General features: G+C 37.2%; 1 protein-coding gene across 1 annotated transcript in view; it reads left to right on the forward strand.

Annotated features, from left to right (window-relative positions):
• The window catches only part of CSRNP3 (cysteine and serine rich nuclear protein 3), a 229,432-nt gene that overhangs the window by 39,157 nt on the left and 165,117 nt on the right, over nucleotides 1-25,158 (forward strand). Inside the window, exon 3 of the mRNA XM_066345074.1 lies at nucleotides 19,668-19,756. Coding sequence (XP_066201171.1) covers nucleotides 19,744-19,756 — 13 coding nt within the window. The 5' untranslated portion in view covers nucleotides 19,668-19,743. The remainder of the gene's footprint in view (nucleotides 1-19,667; nucleotides 19,757-25,158) is intronic.

A 25,158-nucleotide genomic window follows, 5' to 3' on the forward strand; every position in this document is an offset into this window, starting at 1 on the left:
TCCCCCCATTTTCCTGTTTCCCTCTTATTCCTTTCATCATATCTCTTAGTCAACCAACACCTAAAAGCTAATCATTTTATTCTTGACCCAAATTTTTCCCTTATTTGCATTTTGTGGGTCTATACCCCCTGCTTTTGCCCCTTTATTACTTCTCCCCAACTCAGGCCCTCCATTATAGGCATTGTTTGTTCTATTTAGCACAATATAATTCACAGTTTACCACAAGATTTTCTCAAGAAGGAGGGGAGAGGAGAGGAGAGGAAAAAAGAAGGGGGGGATACTTTTTTTTTTTAATTTTTAATTTTTTTAAAAAATTCTTTTCTATTTTTTATTTTTATTTTTTAATTTTTTATTCTTTATTGAATCTCATTAATACTATCAAGAAAACCACCCTCAGATGCCATTAAAGAAGAGAAAATCGAATATCATGGATACAAAAGAAAGAGAGGTAACACAGATAGTGAGGAAAAATCTATGGAGAAAAAAATTTAATATATTGGAAACCTTGCAGCTAAATGACAGAGAATTGAAAATATAAATCCTAAAAATACTCAGAGATATACAAGAAAACACAGAAAGGCAATTTAGGGAGCTCATAAAACAACTCAATGAACACAAAGAATATATGTCCAAGGAAATTGAAACTATAAAAACAAATCAAACAGAGATGAAAAACTCAATTCATGAGCTGAAAAATGAGGTAACAAGCTTAGCTAATAGAACAGGCCAGATAGAAGAGAGAGTTACTGAAATAGAAGACAAGCAACTTGAGGCACAACAGAGAGAAGAAGAAAGAGACTCAAAAATTTTTAAAAAATGAGATAGGCCTACAGGAATTATCTGACTCCATCAAAAAGAATAACATAAGAATAATGGGTATATCAGAGGGAGAAGAGAGAGAAAATGGAATGGAGAACATACTCAAACAAATAATAGATGAGAACTTCCCAAGCCTGTGGAAAGAATTAAAGCCTCAAATTCAAGAAGCAAACAGAACTCCGAGTTTTCTTAACCCCAACAAACCTACTCCAAGGCATATCATAATGAAATTGGCACAAACCAACGACAAAGAAAAAATTCTCAAGGCAGCCAGGGAAAAGAAGAATACAACATATAAAGGAAGGCCCATTAGATTATCATCCAATTTCTCAACAGAAACTCTACAAGCTAGAAGAGAGTGGACCCCAATATTTAAAGTCCTGAAAGAGAGGAACTTTCAGCCACGAATTCTATGCCCATCAAAGCTATCCTTCACATACGAAGGAGAAATAAAAACTTTCACAGATACAGAAAAGATGAGGGAATTTATCATCAGAAAACCCCCACTCCAGGAATTACTAAAGGGGGTTCTCCAATCAAATACAAAGAACAACAACAACAAAAAAAACAAAGCTACAAGTAAAAGCTCCAAGAAGAACACAATAAAAACAAACTTAAACTGTGACAACAACAAAGAGACAGGGGGGGAGAGGATGGAGATTAACAGTAGCAAAGGACGATGGAGTGCAAAAGTACTCACAAGATAGTACACTACAATGAACAGGGTAGGAACCCTTTTCATTACTTAATGGTAACCACCATTGAAAAAACCACCACAGAAGCACACGAGATAAAAAAGATAGCAACAGAGGAAAGATATATGAAATACAACCAAATAAAAACAAAAGATAGAAAAACGAAAGAGAAGAATCAAACAAGACACAAAACTAACAGAAAGCAATCTATAAAATGGTAATAGGGAACTCACAAGTGTCAATAATTACACTAAATGTAAACGGATTAAACTCACCAATAAAAAGGCACAGAGTAGCAGAATGGATTAAAAAAGAAAATCCAACTGTATGCTGCCTACAAGAAACTCATCTAAGCAACAAGGATAAAAACATTTTCAAAGTGAAAGGCTGGAAAACAATACTCCAAGCAAATAACATCCAATAAAAAGCAGGCATAGCAATAGTCACTCATATCTGATAATGCTGACTACAAGACAGCAAAAGTACTCAGAGACAAAAATGGCCATTTCATAATGGTTAAGGGGACACTGAATCAAGAAGACATAACAATTCTTAATATATATGCACCAAACCAAGGAGCACCAAAATAAATAAAACAGCTACTTATTGACCTTAAAACAAAACTGACAAAAATACAATCATACTTGGAGACCTGAATACACCCCTGATGGCTCTAGATCGGTCATCCAAACAGAGAATCAATAAAGATATATTGGCCTTAAACAAAACACTAGAGCACCTGGATATGATAGACATCTACAGGACATTTCATCCCAAAGTGACAGAGTGTACATTTTTCTCCAGTGTACATGGATCATTCTCAAGAATTGACAATATGTTGGGCCACAAAAACAACATCAGCAAATTCAGAAAAATCGAAGTTGTACCAAGTATATTTTCTGATCATAAAACCTTGAAACTAGAATTCAACTGCAAAAAAGAGGAAAAAAATCCCACAAAAATATGGAAACTAAACAACATACTTTTAAAAAATGAATGGATCAAAGAAGAAATAAGTGCAGAGATCAAAAGATATATACAGACTAATGAAAATGACAATATGGCATATCAGAATCTATGGGATGCAGCAAAAGCAGTGATAAGAGGGAAGTTCATATCACTTCAGGCATATATGAACAAACAGGAGAGAGCCCAAGTGAACCACTTAACTTCACACCTTAAGGAACTAGAAAAAGAAGAACAAAGACAACCCAAAACCAGCTGAGGAAAGGAGATAATAAAAATCAGAGCAGAAATAAATGAAATAGAGAACAGAAAAACTATAGAAAAAATTATTAGAACAAGGAGCTGGTTCTTTGAAAAGATCAACAAAATTGACAAACCCTTGGCAAGACTTACCAAGGAAAAAAGAGAAAGAACTCATATAAACAAAATCCAAAATGAAAGAGGAGAAATCACCATGGACACCGTAGATATACAAAGAATTATTGTAGAATACTATGAAAAACTTTATGCCACTAAATTCAACAACCTAGAAGAAATGGATAAATTCCTAGAACAATACAACCTTCCTAGACTGAGTCAAGAAGAAGCAGAAAGCCTAAACAGACCTATTAGTAGAGAAGAAATAGAAAAAACCTTAACAACCTCCCCAAAAATAAAAGTCTATGCCCAGACGGCTATACCAGCGAATTTTATCAAACATTCAAAGAAGACTTGGTTCCTATTCTACTGAAACTCTTCCAAAAAATTGAAGAAGCAATACTTCCAAACACATTTTATGAGGCCAACATAACCCTCATTCCGAAACCAGGCAAGGATGGCACAAAAAAAGAAAACTACAGATCAATATCTCTAATGAATACAGATGCTAAAATACTAAACAAAATACTAGCAAATCGAATACAACAACATATTAAAAAAATAATACATCATGATCAAGTGGGATTCATCCCAGAATCTCACGGATAGTTCAACATACGTAAAACGGTTAACGTAATACACCATATAAGCAAAACAAAGAACAAAAACTACATGATCTTATCAATAGATGCAGAAAAGGCATTCGATAAAATACAACACAATTTATGTTTAAGACGCTCAACAAAATGGGTATAGAAGGAGAATATCTCAACATGATACAGGCCATATATGATAAACCATCAGCTAAAATTATATTAAATGGCACAAAACTGAAGGCTTTCCCCTTTAAATCTGGAACAAGACAGGGTTTCCACTCTCTCCACTCTTATTTAATGTGGTACTAGAGGTTCTAGCCAGAGCAATCAACAAGACAAAGAAATAAAAGGCATCCATATCAGAAAAGAAGAAGTAAAGGTATCACTTTTTGCAGATGATATGATCCTATACATCGAAAACCCGAAGAATCCACAAAAAGACTACTAGAAACAATAAGCCAATACAGTAAGGTCGCAGGATACAAAATTAACATACAAAAGTCCATAGCCTTTCTATATGCCAACAATGAAACATTTGAGAACAAACTCAAAAAAATAATCCCCTTCACGATTGCAACAACAAAAAAATATCTAGGAATAAACATAACAAAGAATGTAAAGGACTTATATAATGAAAACTACAAACCATTGTTAAGGGAAATCGAAAAAGATATAATGAGATGGAAGAATAATTCATTATTCTTGTTTAGGAAGAATAAATATAATCAAGATGGCCATATTACCTAAAGCAATATACAAATTTAATGCAATTCCCATCAAAATTCCAATGACATTTTTTAAAGAAATGGAACAAAAAATCATCAGATTTATATCGAACTATAAAAAACCCCCGAATAGCCAAAGCAATCCTAAAGAAAAAGAATGAAGCTGGGGGCATTACAATACCTGACTTCAACTATATTATAAGGCCACGACAATGAAAACAGCGTGGTATTGGCAGAAAAATAGACACTCAGACCAATGGAACAGAATAGAAAGCCCAGAAATAAAACCACATATATATGGTCAAATAATTTTTGATAAAGGAGCCAACAACACACAATGGAGAAAAGAAAGCCTCTTCAACAAATGGTGCTGGGAAAACTGGAAAGCCACATGCAAAAGAATGAAACTCGACTACAGTTTGTCCCCTTGTACTAAAATTAATTCAAAATGGATCAAAGATCTAAATATAAGACCTGAAACAATAAAGTACATAGAAGAAGACATAGGTTCTAAACTCATGGACTTTGGTTTTATTTATTTATTTATTTTTTAAAATTATTTTGTATTTTTCTGAAGCTGGAAACGGGGAGAGAGAGTCAGACAGACTCCCGCATGCGCCCAACCAGGATCCACCTGGCACGCCCACCAGGGGCGATGCTCTGCCCACCAGGGGGCGATGCTCTTCCCCTCCGGGGTGTCACTTTGCCGTGACCAGAGCCACTCTAACGCCTGGGGCAGAGGCCAAGGAGCCATCCCCAGCGCCCGGGCCATCTTTGCTCCAATGGAGCCTTGGCTGCGGGAGGGGAAGAGAGAGACAGAGAGGAAGGAGGGGGAGGGGGTGGAGAAGCAAATGGGCGCTTCTCCTATGTGCCCTGGCCGGTAATCGAACCCGGGTCCCCCCGCACACCAGGCCGAGGCTCTATTGCTGAGCCAACCGGCCAGGGCTGGACTTTGGTTTTAAAGAGCATTTTATAAATTTGACTCCAAAGGCAAGAGAAGTGAAGGCAAAAATTAATGAATGGGACTACATCAGACTAAGAAGTTTTTGCTCAGCAAGAGAAACTGATAACAAAATAAACAGACAGCCAACTAAATGGGAAATGATATTTTCAAACAACAGCACAGATAAGGGCCTAATATCCAAAATATACAAAGAACTTATAAAACTCAACAACAAACAAATGAACAATCCAATAAAAAGATGGGAAGAGGACATGAACAGACACTTCTCCTAGGAAGAAATACAAATGGCCAACAGATATATGAAAAGATGCTCATTTTCTTTAGTTATTAGAGAAATGCAAATCAAAACTGCAATGAGATACCACCTCACACCTGTTAGATTAGCTATTATTAACAAGACAGGTAATAGCAAATGTTGGAGAGACTGTGGAGAAAAAGGAGCCCTCATTCACTGTTGGTGGGATGTAAAGTAGTACAACCATTATGGAAGAAAGTATGGTGGTTCCTCAAAACACTGAAAATAGAACTACCTTATGACCCAGCAATCCCTCTACTGGGTATATACCCCAAAAACTCAGAAACATTGATACATAAAGACACATGCAGCCCCATGTTCATTGCAGCATTGTTCGCAGTGGCCAGGACATGGAAACAACCAAAAAGCCCTTCAATAGATAACTGGATAAAGAAGATGTGGCACATATACACTATGGAATACTACTCAGCCATAAGAAATAATGGCATTGGATCATTTACAGCAAAATGATGGGATCTTGATAACATTATATGAAGTGAAATAAGTAAATCAGAAAAAACCAGGAACTGCATTATTCCATACGTAGGTGGGATATAAAAACGAGACTAAGAGACATGGACAAGAGTGTGGTGGTTACAGGGGGTGGGGGGAGAGGGAGAGAGAAAGGGGGAGGGGGAGGGGCATAACGAAAACTAGATAGAAGGTGACAGAGGACAATCTGACTTTGAGTGATAGGTAAGCAACATGATTGATTGACAAGATAACCTGGACATGTTTTCTTTGAACATATGTACCCTGATATATTGATGTCACCCTAGTAAAATTCATAAAAAAACAAAACAAAAAAAAGAAAAGTCCAGATTTCGCTCAGACAAGCCGCGAAAAGGCTGAGCACCTTTACTCTTGACAACCAATGCACATTGCTGTGCAGAAGCAGACCAGGATAATAATTCCCAACTTCATCCAGCACTGTTTTAAACTGGTGATAATTTAAAGCTCAGAGAACAATAAAGTTGACCACCCGAATGACCAGCAGCATCACCTCACCAAGCTACTCACCACACATCTGAGCACAAATTGCCCCTGATGTAGGATGCAGTGAAAACTTAGGATGGGTCTCTTTTCGTGTTCACGAAGAAGCACTACAAATCCTCTGTTTTTCCCCACCATGCACGGAGCACTATCAGTACACACCAAAATAAGTTTATCCATTGGTAGAGTTTTTTCTTTAGTGAACTCAGTGAAAGACTTGAATAAATCCTTCCCTCTTGTCGTCTCTTTCATAGGCAAAACAGCAAGACTTTCCTCACGTAGTGTGTCACTGACAGCATACCTTGCAATCACACTGAACTGGGATGAATGGCTTACGTCTGTTGACTCATCCAAAGCGAGAGAAAAGAATTTATGCCCTTTACTTGTGTTGCCTCAATTTGATTTGCCATCATGATGGTATGATCGTGAACAGTTCTTGCTGACAGAGGCATGTCTTTTATTCATTTGATTATCTGTCTTTATCCAAAAAGTCGTCAAAAAGTTCATTGGCAACATCAAGCATGAATGTTTTGGCATACTTCCCATCTGTGAATGGCTTTCTGTTTCTCACAATTGCTAAAGCACCAGCAAAGCTAGCTGAATTCCAGTCACCTTGTTGGGTCCAAACACAGAGTTGCTGCTGACTTGTTTGCACTCTGCACAGTAGCTCTTGACATGCTTTCTTCTTGCTGTCCCCCACTGGATATTTCGATGCAAATGTAGTATGGTGTGTGTCGAAGTGCCACTTTATATTTGACCGTTTCATCGATGCAATTTTATCATTGCATATTAGACAAACTACAGAACCTGCTCTCTCCACAAAGGCAAATTCCTCTGTCCATTCCTACTGAAAAGTACGATACTCCTCATCTTTTTTCCTTTTAGCTATCTTCTTCGTCAAAAGGGTTTCTGCAATTAGCTAGCTGACTACTTGATTAAAAGGAGGAAAGTTTACTTCCTGACCTCACAATGACCCGTGTACATTACACATTATCCAATAAAAATTTGGTGTTATCCTGGAGGACAGCTGTGATTGGCTCCAGCCACCCACAACCATGAGCACGAATAGTAGGAAATGAATGGATTGTAATATATGAGAATGTTTTATTTATTTATTTATTATTATTATTTTTTCATTTTTCTGAAGCTGGAAACAGGGAGAGACAGTCAGACAGACTCCCGCATGCGCCCGACTGGGATCCACCCGGCACGCCCACCATGGAGCGACGCTCTGCCCACCAGGGGGTGATGCTCTGCCCATCCTGGCGTTGCCATGTTGCGACCAGAGCCACTCTAGCGCCTGAGGCAGAGGCCACAGAGCCATCCCCAGCGCCCGGGCCATCTTTGCTCCAATGGAGCCTTGGCTGCAGGAGGGGAAGAGAGAGACAGAGAGGAAAGCGCAGCGGAGGGGTGGAGAAGCAAATGGGTGCTTCTCCTGTGTGCCCTGGCCAGGAATTGAACCCGGGTCCTCCGTACGCTAGGCCGACGCTCTACCGCTGAGCCAACCGGCCAGGGCGAGAATGTTTTATATTTTTAACGTTATTATTTTTTTTTATTAAAGATTTGTCTGTGAGCCAGATGCAGCTATCAAAAGAGCCAAATCTGGCTTGAGAGCCATAGGTTCCCGACCCCTATCATAAATGGTCATAAATGTACTGTGAAGAAAAATAAAACAGTGTTAGGATATAGGCGTGAGGGTACCTATTTTAAATAGAATGGTCATAAAAGGCCCCTGCAAGGAGATGCTATCTTGATAAAGACTTGATAAGCTGAGAGAATGGACCATGCAATATCTGGAGTGGAAAGAGGTCTCTAAAAAGAAGAGCAAATGTGAGATGTTAGCAAGGAGCTTAACGCAATAAATAAGCAATGGGGACGCTGAGGACCCAGGTTTGAAAACCAGAGGTCACCAGCTTGAGCAAGAAACTCACCTGGCTTGAACGCAGGCCCATCCAGCTACAGTGTCACCAGCTTTAGTGTGAGATCATAAACTTGACCCCATAGTTGTTGGCTTGAGCCCAAGGTTACTGGCTTGGCTGGAGCCCCCCTCCCCCCTTCCCGTCAAGGCACATATGAGAAAGCAATCAATAAACAACTAAGGGTGTCACAACTACGTATTGATGCTTCTCATCTCTCTCCCTGTCTTTTGGTCTCTGTCTCTGTCAAAGAAAGAAAAGAAAGAAAGAGAAAAAAGAAGGAAGGATGGATGATGGAAAGAAGGAAGGAAAGGAGGGAGGGAAGGAGGGAGGGAAAATGAAGGAAGGAAGGAAGGAAGGAAGGAAGGAAGGAAGGAAGGAAGGAAGGAAGGAAGGAAGGAAGGAAGGAAGGAAGGAAGGAAGGAAGGAAAGAAGGAAGGAAGGAAGGAAGGAAGGAAGGAAGGAAGGAAGGAAGGAAGGAAGGAAGGAAGGAAGGAAAGGAGGGAGGGAGGGAGGGAGGAAGGAAGGAAGGAAGGAAGGAAGGAAGGAAGGAAGGAAGGAAGGAAGGAAGGAAAAGAGGGAGGGAGGGAGGGAGGGAGGAGGAAGGGAGGGAGGATGGGGAGTCAATGGAGAAGAAAAAGAGACCACGTGAGAATTATTGTCTGCTAATAGAAGTGAGAGATGTGGAAACTTGATGAAAAGTGGTCAGATTCAGGAAACATTTTAAAGGTAGAGCTGACGGAAGGTACTATTTGGATGTGGGATTTAAAAGAAAGATAAACATAAATAATGACTAGATTTTTTAAACTAAAATTTTATTTTTAAGGAATTTTTGATTAAAGAAAAAGTTGCAAAAATAGTGAAGTTAAATCCTGTAGACCCTTCGTTCAGCTTCCCTCAATGTTAACATCTTACATAACAGTGTACACTCATCCAAACAAAGGATTTTAGCATTACTACATAGTGCTGTTCACCAAGCCACAGACTCTTCATATTTCATAGTTTATCTACAGATGTCCTTTTTCTATCCCAAAATCTATTTAAGGATATCACATCAAATTTAGTCATGTCCCATTAGTTTCCTCTGACCTATGCCAGTTTCTCAGTCTTTCTTTGTTTTTCAGGACCATTACTTTTTGAAAAGGATAATTAGACTGTTCCTCGAATTTATTTTTCTCTGGTATTTTCTCCTGATTAGACTTGAGTTGTGGATCTGAAGGAAGAATATTACAGCAGGGAAGTGCTCTTTTGTGTATTAGGCAGTAGAGAGATCAGCATGATTTATCATTGGTGATAATAATGTTAGTCATTTAATTAAGATAGTATCTGCCATTTTTCTCCATTGTAACATTGCTATTTTCCTTTTGCCACATTCTATTCTTTGGAAGCAACTTACTAAATACAGCTCACGCTTAATGTGGGAGATAGGGATCAAACTCCACTTCTTGAATTGGGGAGAGTACTTACATATATGTATTGTTTGGAAGTCTTGTGAAGAAACTTTGTTACATATCTCTTATTTATTTATTTATTCAGGCAAATATTTATGTGATGGAGATTCACAAATTTTTATTTTTATTCTTTGGGATATAACCTAATACTATCATTAATTTTTATTGCTTAAATTATTCCAACTTTGACCACTGAAAGTATTTTTAAGTCAGTCAGTTCTTGTGTCCTTATGACATACCAGAGCATATCTTTTTTTCTTTCCCTTTCCATCACAATAAGATGCTGCAGGTTCAACTTGTGTGTATTCTGCTGCAATTCCAGAATAAGCCTTCTCTCCAGGACTTAGATTTTTAATAGGACCCATTGGGTAAACAGTGATGCCATTTATTAAAATTGGAAAGACTGAGGTAGGGGAAGTCTGGAGTAGGTTATTTTCTTCCTTCCTTTCATTTCATTTTTATTATTTTGTTTTGATGTGTTAAGTTTATCAGCTTATTAGCCATTCAAGTGGAGCTATTGATATAAAGTAGGTGGTGAGATAAGAATCTAATAGTCAGGGGAGAGGTTCAGACTAGAGGTCTAAATTTTGGACTCAAATAAATGGTGCTATTTAAAGATAGAAGACTGGCTTTCCTGGGAAAGAGTCAGATAGTTAAGTCTCAGACCACAGTCCACTAAAAGAGTAGAGTAAGAATAGAAAAAATCAGGCAGGGAGATTTAGAAAGGACAGCAAATGACGTAGGAGACAAGCCTCATGTACAGTATCCTAGAAGCTAAGTAAAAAGAAATATTTCAAGAAAATGTGAGTGAAACTCTCTCGAGACATTATGAAAGATAAGGACTAAAAATTTACCATTGTATTTGGCAATATTTAATTTCACTGCTGACCTTGATAGTACTGTTTCAGTGGAGTTGTGAAAATGAAGGCTAATTTTGGAGAGTTCAATATAAAATTTTATCTGAGGAATGGAGAATGCCCTATTTTGAGAAAGTGCTGTAGACTGTAGAAATAAGATGATGGTGAGATAGAAAACTGATGTAAAGGAAAATTTAAAGCTGGGAGATATTGAACATATTTACAGACAGATGGGAATTATCCAGTAATATGAAGAGAAAATGACAATGCAGCCCTGGCCAGGTAGCTCAGTTGGTTAGAGTATTGTCCCAAAGCATGGAGGCTACCAGTTCAATCCTCATTCAGGGCACATACAGGAACAGATCGATGTTCCTCTCTCTCTTTCTCTCTCTCTCCTATTCTCTCTCACTAAAATCAATAAATAAATTTTTTAAAAAGGAAAAGTGTAACTTTAAAAGAAAACATAAAAAATGACAATGCAGAAGAGAAGAGGATAATTGAAGTAACAGATAACCTAAAGTCGGTGAAAGGAAAAGAAATTCAAGGCTTAAGAGAAAAGGTTGAACTTAGTTTGGAGAAATAATAGTTTTTCATTATAACAGGATTGATGGCTGACTGTATGAATACAGATATCAAAGATATACAAAATATAGTGGTTGAAGAAGAAAATAAATCATCGTTCTTCCAATGTTCTCAGAAGCAATATCATAAACTGAGAAAGAGAAGATGGGGAAAAATGTTGAAGAGTTGAAAAGAAACAAGTGTGCTTCTTTTAGTAGTGTCAGAGTTGAAACATGAATTAATAAGGGAAATGTAATAAGATGATCAGGGGACCCACTTGAAGATCTTTATATTGTAACAATAAACAATAACTATGGCATTAAAGCAATATCCTACATTTTCTCTAGTTATAATCATCTGTTCAGCTGCTAGGGACAGCTTCATGGAGGAAGACAGCTGAACTTAGCTAGGTGACTTTATTTTTGTCACACTAATTTGAAGAAAAGAGAGAAAGGCCTTGGAGGTGAGTGTGTGTGCAAGGAAGAGACTACCATGATAAATGATGGACTCTACAATTGGTTAAGTGGAGAAGTGTGAACGTTAGTGGGCTGTGTGAAAAATGTGTAGAGAGCAAGAAGCTTTTTTGTTGCTGAAGTGTATGATCTAAACAATTTGGAGACTTATTGCACAGGTTCTTTTTTTTTTTTTTTTAAGGTGATGTACTTTTTTTTAAATTTTTTTATTTATTCATTTTAGAGAGGAGAGGGAGAGACAGAGAGGGAGAGAGAGAGGAGAGACAGAGAGAGAGAAGGGGGAGGAGCTGGAAGCATCAACTCCCATATGTGCCTTGACCAGGCAAGCCCAGGGTTTTGAACCAGTGACCTCAGCATTTCCAGGTCGACGCTTTATCCACTGCACCACCACAGGTCAGGCTTGCACAGGTTCTTTAAGGCTTCCCTCTACCCTGCTGATGCTGTTTGTCCTTGTGAGGGAAGAACCTGAAATACCTTTCCATCTCTTACGATATTCTGTCTAATCGAGTTTGCACCTCTTCTTGTTTCAATCTTACTAATTTACAATTTTGGGGGAAAACTATCTACTTCCTTGGGTTTTGAAATTTTTACCTAAACTTTCACCTAGATTCTCTTATAATTCTTGCAAATTCTCAATTAAGTCTTTTCCTATGCCTCCATGGGGATATGTCTGAAAAATTGTAGAGAATTTTTTTGCACTTTAGAACACAGCCTATTGAGTGGAAGAACACCATGGTGACTACCTGATATATAAATAGCCTAAACAGGATTGATTGAATTTGTTTTAACAACTTTTGTTCAATTTACTAAAATAGAATGACTAAGTACTGTCATTTTAGAAACTTTTTTGGTCATGTGATACTGCTTTATTGTTGTGCAACACGTCAGAAAAATAGAAATTTGTTTTTGGTTTGTTAAATGAGTGAATTACTGGCTGCATATACATAATTTAAAAAGTGCACTTAAGCATGTGTGTGGAGGTACAAAATTGGAGTGATATTGTTATTTATGAAATAATTCTAAATAGAATCAGTATGACTATCAGTGAGGTTTTAGTCTCTTAAAAAATAGTCAGACTTTGCCTGACCAGGTGGTGGCACAGTGGATAGCGTCAGATTGGGATGTGAAGGACCCAGGTTCGAGACCCCGAGGTCGCCAGCTTGAGCGCGGGCTCATCTGGTTTGAGCAAAGCTCACCAGCTTGAGCCCAAGGTCTCTGGTTAGAGCAAGGAGTCACTTGGTCTTCTGTATGTGCCTCCAGTCAAGGCACGGATGAGAACGCAATCAATGAACAACTAAGGAACCACAACGAAGAATTGATGCTTCTCATCTCTCTGCGTTCCTGTCTGTCTGTCCCTATCTGTCCCTCTCTCTGACTCTCCCTGTCTCTGCCACAAAAAAAAATTTTAAAAGTCAGACCTTACATGGCAGATTCATCTTTTCTGCTAGATTTAGTTGCTCTTGGCCCTTTGCCTTAGGAAACTGTCCTTCTGAGTGAATGATGCTTTTGCTGGTTGCTGGCATATTAATTTTGCAATATTGTATTTTTAAATGTTTATTTTTATTGATTTTAGAGAGAGAAAGGGGGATATAGAGAGGGACAGAAACATCACTCTGTCCTGTATGTGTTCTGACCAGGGATTGAACCAGCAATTTCTGTGCTTTAGGACAATGCTCTACCAACCAAGCTATCCAGCCAGGGCTGCAATAATGTATTTTAAGATGCAGTTACAAATGCAATTAAACTATTGTACTGAACTTAAAAGTCTTAGCATCACCTTAGAAACACTGAGTAGCAGTATCACTTTTCTGCACTTACGTTCATAGATGTATATGAGCCATGCTTCCAGACACGCAAAGTGATCAGCTTGGAAGGGAAGCCTCAAACTCTGTAAATCTAGGACAAGTTTATCTCAAAACCCCAGCATTTGCCAGAAATTTTCTGTAAGGCAGGAGCAAGATAAGAGTGTTTTAAACAAGTTATATTTCCTTAGAGCTAATCATTGAATCATTCATTAAAAATAACACAAGCTGATCTTATAGCTCAGTTACGGCTACCATTGAGGTGTAACCTTCAGTGACCTCAGTGAAGTCTACTATGACTATTGAGTAAAACAGGCCAACAAGAGCTTTTCTACTGACCTACTAAAGGTGTCCTTCAGGGAAAATGTTGACAAACATGGGAGAGTGGCTTGACTCTTGCCATTCTGAATGGTTGATGGGATTTGTAGGATGATTTGCATTAATGTTCATGGGCAAACAGGAAGCCAAGGGCAGGGACCAGGAGAGTGATGTTCACCTTTCTCTCTAGTCCTGCAATATTGCAGGAACTTCTAAAAGTGAAAAAACTGTTTCTTGGGGAATTCCTCAATTGAAACCCTGATATTAGAAAAGACCAGATATGGACCATAGTGTTAGATACACATTTCTTAAATGATAGTGCCTGTTTTATTTTTCAGAGAACTCATAATCAGAAACTGGGGTTCTTTCTATAAGCACAAAAAAGACAAATAGCATCTCATTTATACTAGTGTACATGTTCTTCAGTTTATAAATTTTACCCTAGTTGAATATTTTTCATAGTATCTAAGATGGTTATATTTATCCACAAATCTGTCCAGGTATCACCTAGCACTGACGGCTGAGACCATCCATGGGACCAGGATCCCACTCAAGCAGTGCTGGGGATCTCCAACTCAGGTTGTGATCACCTCATAACATATGTTTCCAGAAAAGTGGCAGTTTCCACCGAACCTGTGTAGTCCCCCTCTGATATACCCAGAAGGTTTGCAAAGGAAGAGTAGCAGCCCCTAGACCAGGCATGGCCAACATACAGCCCGCGGACCGGATCCGGCCCGCATAATGAGTTTATGCGGCCCACGATTAAATTTTTAATATTCTCCGCTACTTTAAAATCTCAGCTACTCAGAAGTGGAAGCATCTTTGATTATTGGAAATCGAGATATTTAAGAAGATAGTGATACTCAGAAAAGAATTCCATGTGTGACTAATTTAGGGTTAACTTCCAATAATTGGTCAAATGGATTCGCAATACTTCTTTATTTTTTTAAAAAAATTCATTATAAAGATTTACAACTTTTGTACTCGTCTGTACTCGATATGAACTGTTTGACGTTTAGCAGCGATGTGAAACCCACATTCTTTTAGGCGAGTTTGCCAGTGCGCTCCCAAGGTCAAACAATTTGTTATTTTTGTGGTCAAGTGTGCTTTGAATCAAGTGGCATTGTAGCATAGACAATAGCTGCAGTTGATAACTGAAAACGTGTCCAGGCTGTTTGTAAAACGAAATAATTGTTTTATTTGCGATATAACCCCTTCAAGCTCATTGTTTCGATTGATTGCGATAGAATTTGGATATTTATATGGTATGTAATTATATTTTTATTAAAATAACATTGTATATTAAAATTTTTTTCACTCACATTTATTCATAAACAAATTACATAATAAAATTTTGTTTACTTAAACAAATCATTTTTGTATTTAACATTTTTTAATTTTAATATTTTGTCTGGCCCATGAGAAAAGTTTTCTTTCTAATCTGGCCCAGGGGCAAAAACTGTTGGCCATGCCTGCCCTAGACCTTCCTGAGATGTATTATCTAGGGCAGCGGTTCTCAACCTGTGGGTTGCAACCCCGGCGGGGTCAAACCACCAAAACATAGGGGTCGCCTAAAGCCATCGGAAAATACATAAAATATGTATTTCCGATTAGCATAAGAGTTCAGGTTTGTCCCTTTTAACTGTGGATTGCTATTATTTGTTTTGATGTTAAGTGAAGGAGTCATCGCTGTATTACAATTAATCGATTTGGGATTAGTCGACTTGAGGAAGGAAATAGGATGGTGGGAAATATAATAATTGCACCTGTGCGTGCGTGCCTGTAATAGCTTAAAGTCTTATGTCCTGAAACCATTAATCTAATAGCCCCTTAGGGTAAATATCCCTGGGTAACATAACCTTATTGTGTTACTTGAATTTATATCCTAAACCATGAATTATTCCTTATCTCAGTGGTATTCATTGTCCGAGGAAATCTGACTTTAAAGTCCAGCTTGACTTTATTTGACTGCATCGAGGCCTCCACGGCCAAGGCTGAATCCAAGCATCCCCCAAAAAATAAAAACCCACCCCAGGCATGACAGTGCAAGGTATGCCGGGATCACAGACTTAATAGCGACTGATCCATCGAGATGTCTTATTTACGAGCAAGTTGTGGGCGATTTTACGTCCCAATGGCCCTGAGGTAAGAACCAGATGCCGTTTATGACCCAGTTTAGAAACCCCCACGATTAATGGGCCCAGAGCAAGAAGAGTGCTACCATGTGGTGTCCGTCGGGTTGTTGGTTTCACGGAGGTTGGTAGATCAAGAGACCCCTCTTGGATGAGGATAGTCCTGTTGACAAGGATTCATTGGACTGAAGAGTCTTTGTAGTATACTTAATTACTCAGGTCTTGTAAATATGTATTATTGTAATTAGAAATATTAGTAGGTACTTAAAGAAGCGGTTCATATTTGGGTCTGAGTGCATGTATCATATTGAAAATTCTATGATTGATCAGGTTACGAATAGTCCTACTGGTATAAATAATATTGAGAAGTAGTTGAATTTGAAGCTAAGGGTTAGTTTAATTGTTGTATTTCCGATGGCTTTAGGCGACCCCTGTGTTTTGGTCCTTCGACCCCTGCCGGGGTCGCGACCCACAGGTTGAGAACCGCTGATCTAGGGATTATTCCCCTACACAGTTGCCTGGGTCTCAGAGCAAGTGCTATTGACTTAAAATTCTTAGCACCACAACTTTTTAAATTCTCTTTCTCACATGTGGACACACACTCTTCCTCACACAATTTCATGCAACCATTGTCCGCAAGTCACATTCACAGAACCAGGGCATTTGATTGTAATGATTTTGAGTATCAACTACTGCACATTGTGCCCAGAACTAGCATCGATCTTCATATGCCCAGCACTTGAAACATTTCATTGATGATGACTTGTTCTTTCAGAATTCTTCTTTCTTTGTGATGGACTCCTTCCCAGGGACTTGAACTGGTCAGGCACTAAGTTCCTTTTTTTTTTTTTCTGTCCTGAAGCTGGAAATGGGGAGGCAGACAGACTCCCACATGTGCCCGACCAGGATCCACCTGGCATGCCCACCAGGGGGCGATGCTCTGCCCATCTGGGGCATTGCTCTGTTACAACCAGAGCCATTCTAGCGCCTGAGGCAGAGGCCACAGAGCCATCCTCAGCGCCCCGGCCAACTTTGCTCAAATGGAGCCTTGGCTGCGGGAGGGGAAGAGAGAGATAGAGAGGAAGGAGAGTGGGAGGGTTGGAGAAGCAGATGGGTGCTTCTCCTATGTGCCTTGGCCAGGAATCGAACCTGGGACTCCTGCATGCCAGGCCGACACTCTACCACTGAGCCAACCAGCCAGGGCTGACACTAAGTTCCTTTTTTTCCAATACCAAGGATCCCTTGACCTCTGACTGAATTATAAGTTAATCAGAGGAATATAAATTTAGATCACTAGATTTCTCAATAGTTTTGCTTCCCTCAGTAGACTACCTTAAATGCCTAAAAGGGTCTTTTTATGTATTTGGCTGTAAAATACAACAATGCTTTTAATTAAAAGTTTTAAGTCAAAAGTCTTAATTTCTTCATTTAGATTTAACAATAGGTCACAAATTTTACTATAGTAATTAGTTTTCTTATTTGTAAAACAGGGAGACTGAACTAGATAGCAATTTCCTGACCTTTTTTTAATTTATTTATTCATTTTTTAGAGAGGAGAGGGAGAGAGAGAGAAAGAGAGAGAGAGAGAAGAGACAGAGAGAGAGAGAAGGAGGGGAGGAGCTGGAAGCATCAACTCCCATATGTGCCTTGACCAGGCAAGCCCAGGGTTTCGAACTGGCGACCTCAGCATTTCCAGGTCGACACTTTATCCACTGCGCCACCACAGGTCAGGCAATTTCCTGACTTTTTATAGCAGCAAAACTTATTTGAAGGGCTAAAATCTTAAATGATAACCTCAATAGGTAAAAATGATATTTAAATAATATAGAGTTAATTTTCATCAACAAAATTGATGATATTATAAATGACATCTATAAACATTTAATGCAGCATATACTTTATTTTTAGTATTTTGTTCTAATTGCAAGCAATATTTTAACATTTATATTTCATGGACACATTTAGGAGCAGGTAAGATCTGTTAGCATGCCTGCTTGTTGATTTTTAATTAGTTTACCTGCAATCTTACAGCATGTATCTTTAACAAAGTAGGCAGAAAATTTATATGCTGAACTATTCTTAAAAAGGAATGCAGCAGGTGATGCAAATTATTGCTTTAGTTTTTAGCATGTCATCATTTGAGGGTAATATTGTCAAAAGAGTTTTAAGATACTTAAAATAACGAAACTGGACTCAATAATCTCTATTAGTTCTAAACTTCCAACAACAATTTCGCACTACTACTGTTGTGCCACAGATGTTCCAGTTTGTTCTAAATCCATATATCTGTACATATCCATGTGAATACAAAGAAAGTTTAAAGGGAGAAAGAGGCTCCTGGAAGTACAGACTTCCTGAGATAATATTTTTTCTCAAAGATTTTTGATTTTTTTTTTTTTTTTTTGTATTTCTCTGAAGCTGGAAACAGGGAGAGATAGTCAGACAGACTCCCGCATGCGCCCGACCGGGATCCACCCGGCACGCCCACCAGGGGCGATGCTCTGCCCACCAGGGGGCGATGCTCTGCCCCTCCGGGGCGTCGCTCTGCCGCTACCAGAGCCACTCTAGTGCCTGGGGCAGAGGCCAAGGAGCCATCCCCAGCGCCCGGGCCATCCTTGCTCCAATGGAGCCTTGGCTGCGGGAGGGGAAGAGAGAGACAGAGAGGAAGGAGGGGGTGGGGGTGGAGAAGCAAATGGGCACTTCTCCTATGTGCCCTGGCCGGGAATCGAACCCAGGTCCCCCGCACGCCAAGCCGACACTCTACCGCTGAGCCAACCGGCCAGGGCAGATTTTTGATATTTAATCATGCTTGCATGACGTCAACATAAGTTGTTTCTTCGGGCTATTTCTTCGTTCTTGTTATCCATTTATACTATTTCTACATCAGCCATTGTTACTGGCTATGATCAGTAATAGTTCACTTCTGGCTGTTATAGAAACAATAAATGAACCACACTTTCTGAGTTTCTCCACATCACATTTTAAGGAAAATTTTTACATTGTATATGGATATGACATAACATATTAAAATAGAAAGTTCATTAATTCTTTAGAAAAAGTGATTATATACATTTTAGTCTGGAAAAATAAAAATTTATCATTACTACCAGAATATTGTCATCTCTTTAAATTATTGCACTAATTATTTTGAATTATGGCACCGTGTATTAAAAACAAGATTTTTCTTAAATTATGTTTTTGTTAACAAATTTTTTGTTTCAACTATTTTCTTAAAATCTAAGTTATCTTAAAACCTGAATATATCAATATTTGACTTAATATTAGAATTCAATTATTTTCTTTTAATAAACCAAAAAACAAAAAAAATTTTAATATTCATTGTGATTGTCATCAACTATTTGTCTATAGCATTTTGGTTCATTTTTCTTGATTTTTGTGTGTCTTGAAGGTATAAATACTCTATATACTGGAAAGTTACTTAAATCTAGTGTAATGCTGATTAATAAGATGGAAGGAATTTAACTTTTTGTCCATAGGAATATTTAATTAAATTGTAGCTAAGTAAATGAATGAAAGCAGTTATGATGATTAGAAATTTACTACATTCTTCTAGAATGGATATTCTTTCTGCACTAAATTACATAGAGTACAATTACTTAGTGCTGCATTTAATGCCTTATTTATATTACAAGATTTCTATTTATCTCCCCTGCATCATATTTACACTTTGTAATCAGCTTTATTCTTTGGAAAATATAACATATTGAAATAAATTTCTTTTTTTAGGAAAAAATAAGGAGATATCAACAGACTGAAAAGATGTTTTCAGAAGCATAGAGTCTTCAAGAAGATACTGGCGTTCATGAGATCTCAAGGTTAGTAGTCCATACATTATTATTTTCATGCTTCTATAGATCTGAGCTGTAACTCTGTAACTGTTCTGTTGTTATTGCTTATGTTATTATATAAGTAATACGTCCTTATTTAAAATACATATTTTAACAAAATCTCTTTAAGATTTAAAAAAATTCTTTTATACCATAAATGTATTTTTTAATTTAATTGGGGATGGTTAAAAGGAAATATTGGTGTAGTAGAGAGCCAAATTATGACTTGCTTTAGTATTTTAAAGGGTAGCATTGTTTATATAAAAAAATAAAGATTAAACTTCCCTATAAATTTTTATTATTATTTGTTGAGTAATGTACACTTATTTAGCAAATTTTTTTCTTTCTTTTGTATTTTTGAATACAACATACACACATATACAGAGTTTAGGAAAATAGTTAAAGATCAATCCTTCTAAAGTTTTTTGAATCAGATTCCCTGACTTTCCCCCAGTACAGTCAAAGAAATTGCGGTTTTGTTGGAAATAGTGCCCGCAATAAAATGACAATATAAATGAGTAAAAAGATATTTAAGGAACTTTTCTAAGTTTCTTAGTGTCATAAGTCTGAAAAAGAAAAGTAAAACATGTCTACCCTTATTAAACAACTTACAATAATACACTATTATAGAATATTTATTTGGAAGTTTAAATTATAATTTAGGTTGAAATGGTTTATTTTAATAGGATAGCTTAAGAAAGTAGATGATTTATGTCTTCTTTCTATTGTGGTACACAAGGTCACAATGTTCATTATTTTAAATGAAGAAATATTGATGACCTTTGATTTTGATTGCATTGGTCAGTCTTCTCTTCAGTGTCTGCGTCTTTTCATCACTGATCCAAGGATGCATTCATTCAGATTTATCTGTAACTTTGTCTGCAAAACAATGGACTAAGTGCCTTGGTTCTCTCAAAATGAATAAGATAAGTCTTCTGTTCTCAAGAATTGTCCAACCATATGTTACTCAGATATTATTACTAACACAAGAAATACATAATTAAAAGGATAAGCTAGATTTAAAATGGCATGCAATGAATTCTTTAGGCCAATGGAAATGATTTGGGGATTATTTATTTTTTACATTATGGCTTTTATAGCCTAGAATACTGAGAGTTTACACTAATGGAAGGGTTGTTCCATTACCATTCATACCCACCTGACCTTTTATTAAAATAGCTTCTCACATACAACACAAATAAGTAGTACGAGATTCTAAGAAAGAAAAGTTTCTTTTTTTTTTGCCACAACTGCAAATTTAATGTTGTAGAAAGTTATGCAAACACCTAAGAAAAAAATTGAGCATTGCCTACTTATTTTTTTTATTCTAGTTCATTTGACTTATTTACTAAGCTCACCAGAGAATTAAAGTATCTCCCCAATGATCTAGAAGGATGTAAATTTGAAAGAGACTGAATGCTATAAACCCTTAAGGGTACCATACTCACATAGTAGCTGAATGAGCAGATAAATTTGCAATGGAGTGAGAGTTCAGACTTTATTGAAAATGGAATTACACAGCACTGTGCTTCTCATAAAAATCTTTAAAAAGGTGATATCTTAAAAAAGTTAAAGTAAATCAAGTAATTAAAAATGATAATGTTCTTTTGCTGGCCAGTTGGCTCAGTAATAGAGCATTGGCCTGGCATGTGGATGTCCCAGCTTTAATTCCCAGTCAAGGCACACAGGAAAAGTGACCATTTGCTTCTCTGTGCCTCCCTGTCCCCCTTCTCTCTCACCCTCCCTCTCTTCACCTCCCACAGCCATGGCTCGATTGGTTCGAGTGTATTAGCCTGGGAGCTGATGAATCCTCCCCTCAGGTGCTAAAATAGCTCGGTTGTGAGCATGGCCCCAGATTGGCAAAGCATTGGCCCCAGATGGGGATTGCTGGGTAGTTCCTGGTCAGGCTGCACGCAGGAGTCTGTCTATCTCCCCTCCTTTCACTTGGAATGAAAACAATAATAATAAAGTTCTTTTTTGAAAAGTAAGTGAAGACACCCCTTGCTTAACTTATTTCATTAGACAAGTAGTTAAATTAATCTATATAACTACTGTCACTCAACCAGTATTTTTCAAGTGCCTACTATGTACATGAGAGCAACAGCATTGAATAAAATAATACCAGTATCCTTGCCTTAGGGGAAGTTACATTCTAGGGGGTGAAAATACACAAGCAAAAAAAATAAATAAATAAAGTTAATTATGTATTATGGTGATAGTGTGGTAATGCTATAAAGAAATAGAAAACAGGAAAGGAAATATAAAGTATAAGGAGCGTTAGAGTTTTAAAATAAGCCGAATGATTTAGTAGTGCATAACTTACACATAAAAAATAGGTATTACTTTTGCTTGCATAATGCCAACCGAAAACAAGTGTGATAAAATATATTTTTGGTAAGTTTTCTACATTATCATTTGTTAAGCTGGATGTTGTTATTAATATAGGTAAAATACCTAGTGTGTGTCTTTCTCAATTTTATTAAAATTTTTTTAAATGATAATATATTGACTACATGTACATAAATTATTGTCAAAATGTTTGCAATAAAGAAATATACACTTAGCCACTCACTTACTGAAGGGGTAAAGACTATAGCTATCATCTGTATATGGGGAAATTCATTCATTTTTTGAATTGAATAAGTATTATAAACCTAAAGTTGTTATAGACCACTATAACATTACATATAGATGATACATGGTAGTTGAAGTCTTTCTATATATTTTTTTTCTTATCACTCTTATCATTTTAATACAGCACTGAGTATTGGGAATGAAGACAGAAGGGAATTATTTAAATACTATCTTATTTGCATGGTACGCTAATTTTTTAAAAGAACATGTGTCTTCCTTTGTATACTTGATTTACTAGAAGATATAAAGGGATTTGGAAGTTAAATCTGTTTGTGGTCATCAACAAATGAGTTATCAAATTTTGTTTGATGATAATCTGGTTGGAAATTAAATATTAAGTGCTGAGCACAGGATTCTGGAAGTGTTTATGGCCCAGAAAACCATGATAAATTTTGCAGGCTATGTAAATTATATAAACGCACCACATAATATTTTCTTAAAAGTCATTCGGTCTTGACCTTCCTTGATAAAATTAAAATATTTAGCCAATTAGATAGCAGAAAAAGTAATTAAATCAATTATTTTTCATTGTTAATAAGTCATAGTAAAAGAAATACCTATTTATCTAAACAAACATTCGGATTAGGAGGTCTCAGAACTATTAAATATTGCAAGTTCTTCAATCTTCCAAAAGGCAGGTATTATAAACAGTATAATATCTTTTTTAAAATGTCTAGTATTAGAATATTAAAAGAAGTACAAAGTAAAGGTCACTATTGTTTAGAGGGTTTATCTTAATTAAATCAAAGCAGAGAGTATTTTTTATGTGTTGTAGACAGATGAAATGGTCAGCTCTATAAGGTTGTTCATAGGAAAGCAGCCAGTGTTGCCTATTTAGAAAAGAATAACAAAAAAAATTAAAAATGAGAAATGCAGGGGTGTGGAGGAAGGTTATAAAGAAAAAAAAGACTTCTCAAGTCATGTTATTATGTCAGAGATAGATTCCCTCTAAGCCAATATTAATTCATTCATCTGAAAACTCTTATGGAAAGAACTAGAAACTCTTGTTTCAGGGTAACTGAAACATGACTTTTCAAAAGTATATGCTTTCCCTAAGTGCCCTTCCTCTCATTCTTCCTATGTTTGCTTTACAAAAAGCTAAACCCAGAAATTATTTGCAAATCCAGTTCTTTATGGACTCTTCCAAACAATGACTCTTCCTTTCTCTTAGAAACCTTCACCCACAAATATATATCTTTAACTCTCACATTACTGGCACACTGATGCCCTGGGTTCTTCCTCCTCCTCTTCCTTTTTCAGTGGTTCTCTAGATCAGTGGTCCCCAACCCCCAGGCCGCAGACTGGTACTGGTCCGTGGGCCATTTGGTAACGGTCTGCAGAGAAAGAATAAATAACTTACATTATTTCCGTTTTATTTATATTTAAGTCTGAACGATGTTTTATTCTTTAAAAAATGACCAGATTCTCTCTGTTACATCTGTCTAAGACTCACTGTTGATGCTTGTCTTGGTCACGTGATACATTTAAACGTCCCACCCTAAAGGCTGGCCCGTGAAAATATTTTCTGACATTAAACTGGTCCGTGGCCCAAAAAAGGTTGGGGACCACTGCTCTAGATGATTTCTGGCCATTCTCATTCTTCCATCGTTCTTACAATTTATCGAATCCAGATTCCTCAACCTGAGTACTACTGATGTTTTGTTCAGATGGTCCTTTGTTGTGGGACCTGTCCTGTGGATTGTAGGATGTTCAGCAGCATCCCTGGCACTACAAGTCAGTACTGCTCCACTGTCCAGTTGTGAAAACCAAAATGCTTCTAGACTTGTCCAGTGTCACTTCAGGACAAAATGATCTCAAGATGAGAGCCACCATTATACCCTAATTTCCACAACCTCAATGAATGTTCACTTCTTATCAACCACAACTCCTTCTAAGATGCTTACTCTCAATTAAAACAACTAGGACACTTCAAGTTCCAGCCTCCCTTGTTAAATTGAAACTAATCTCTGTTTGACCATCTGGCTTTTCTTAATTTCCTTTTATTTGCTTATACTTGATTTTGTATCTAAGATGTGTGCCTTACAAAATAATAAGAGTGAATATAAAATCAGTATGAAATTAGGGAAAAGGTTTACCATAAAATAAACTCATAAGATTAAGTCAGAAATGATGTTAGGTTACAAATGAAATGAAATCTTTTGCTCTTTATGTTTTCTTCTAATTCAGTGAAACTTGAATCTGTCCATGTTCTCCAGGTCTTGCTGAGTTTAGCTTGAACACAAGTCTCTACATTTCTACAGCCTGTCTTTTCTTGCATTATATTATACATGCAACTTTGAATTCAATCTATAGTGAATCTTTTCTTTTCTTATATCCAGGCACATTGAGTACTGTAAGAGGAAATCATACCACTCTGCAGATTTACGGTTTTCTAATCTGAGTCAGCCCCTCAATAGCATCCACTAATCTTTTCCTCTGACCGTGGTCAGCCACTCTTTCAGAAGTTTATCACTCTACTTAAGCCGTACAGTCTCTCTCCTTCGCTCTCAGTGCACCTGCTATTTTAACCAGAAAATTGAGGTCATTGTGGGCAAACTACTTGTACATCCTCGCAATCCTCTCCAATATCAAACGGCTACATCTAACAACGTTCTTACTTTCTTTCCAACAATCTTAAAGGATCAGGAGTCCTTTCTGCTATTGAAGGCAAAGGCTGTATTTGATATTATTCCCTATCACTGATGCCGAGGTTTGTGCCATTAGTTATTTTTCTTTTTGTCCTTTATCTAAAATGT

The sequence above is a fragment of the Saccopteryx leptura genome, chromosome 7 (genome assembly GCF_036850995.1).
Source record: "Saccopteryx leptura isolate mSacLep1 chromosome 7, mSacLep1_pri_phased_curated, whole genome shotgun sequence".
NCBI lineage: Eukaryota > Metazoa > Chordata > Mammalia > Chiroptera > Emballonuridae > Saccopteryx > Saccopteryx leptura.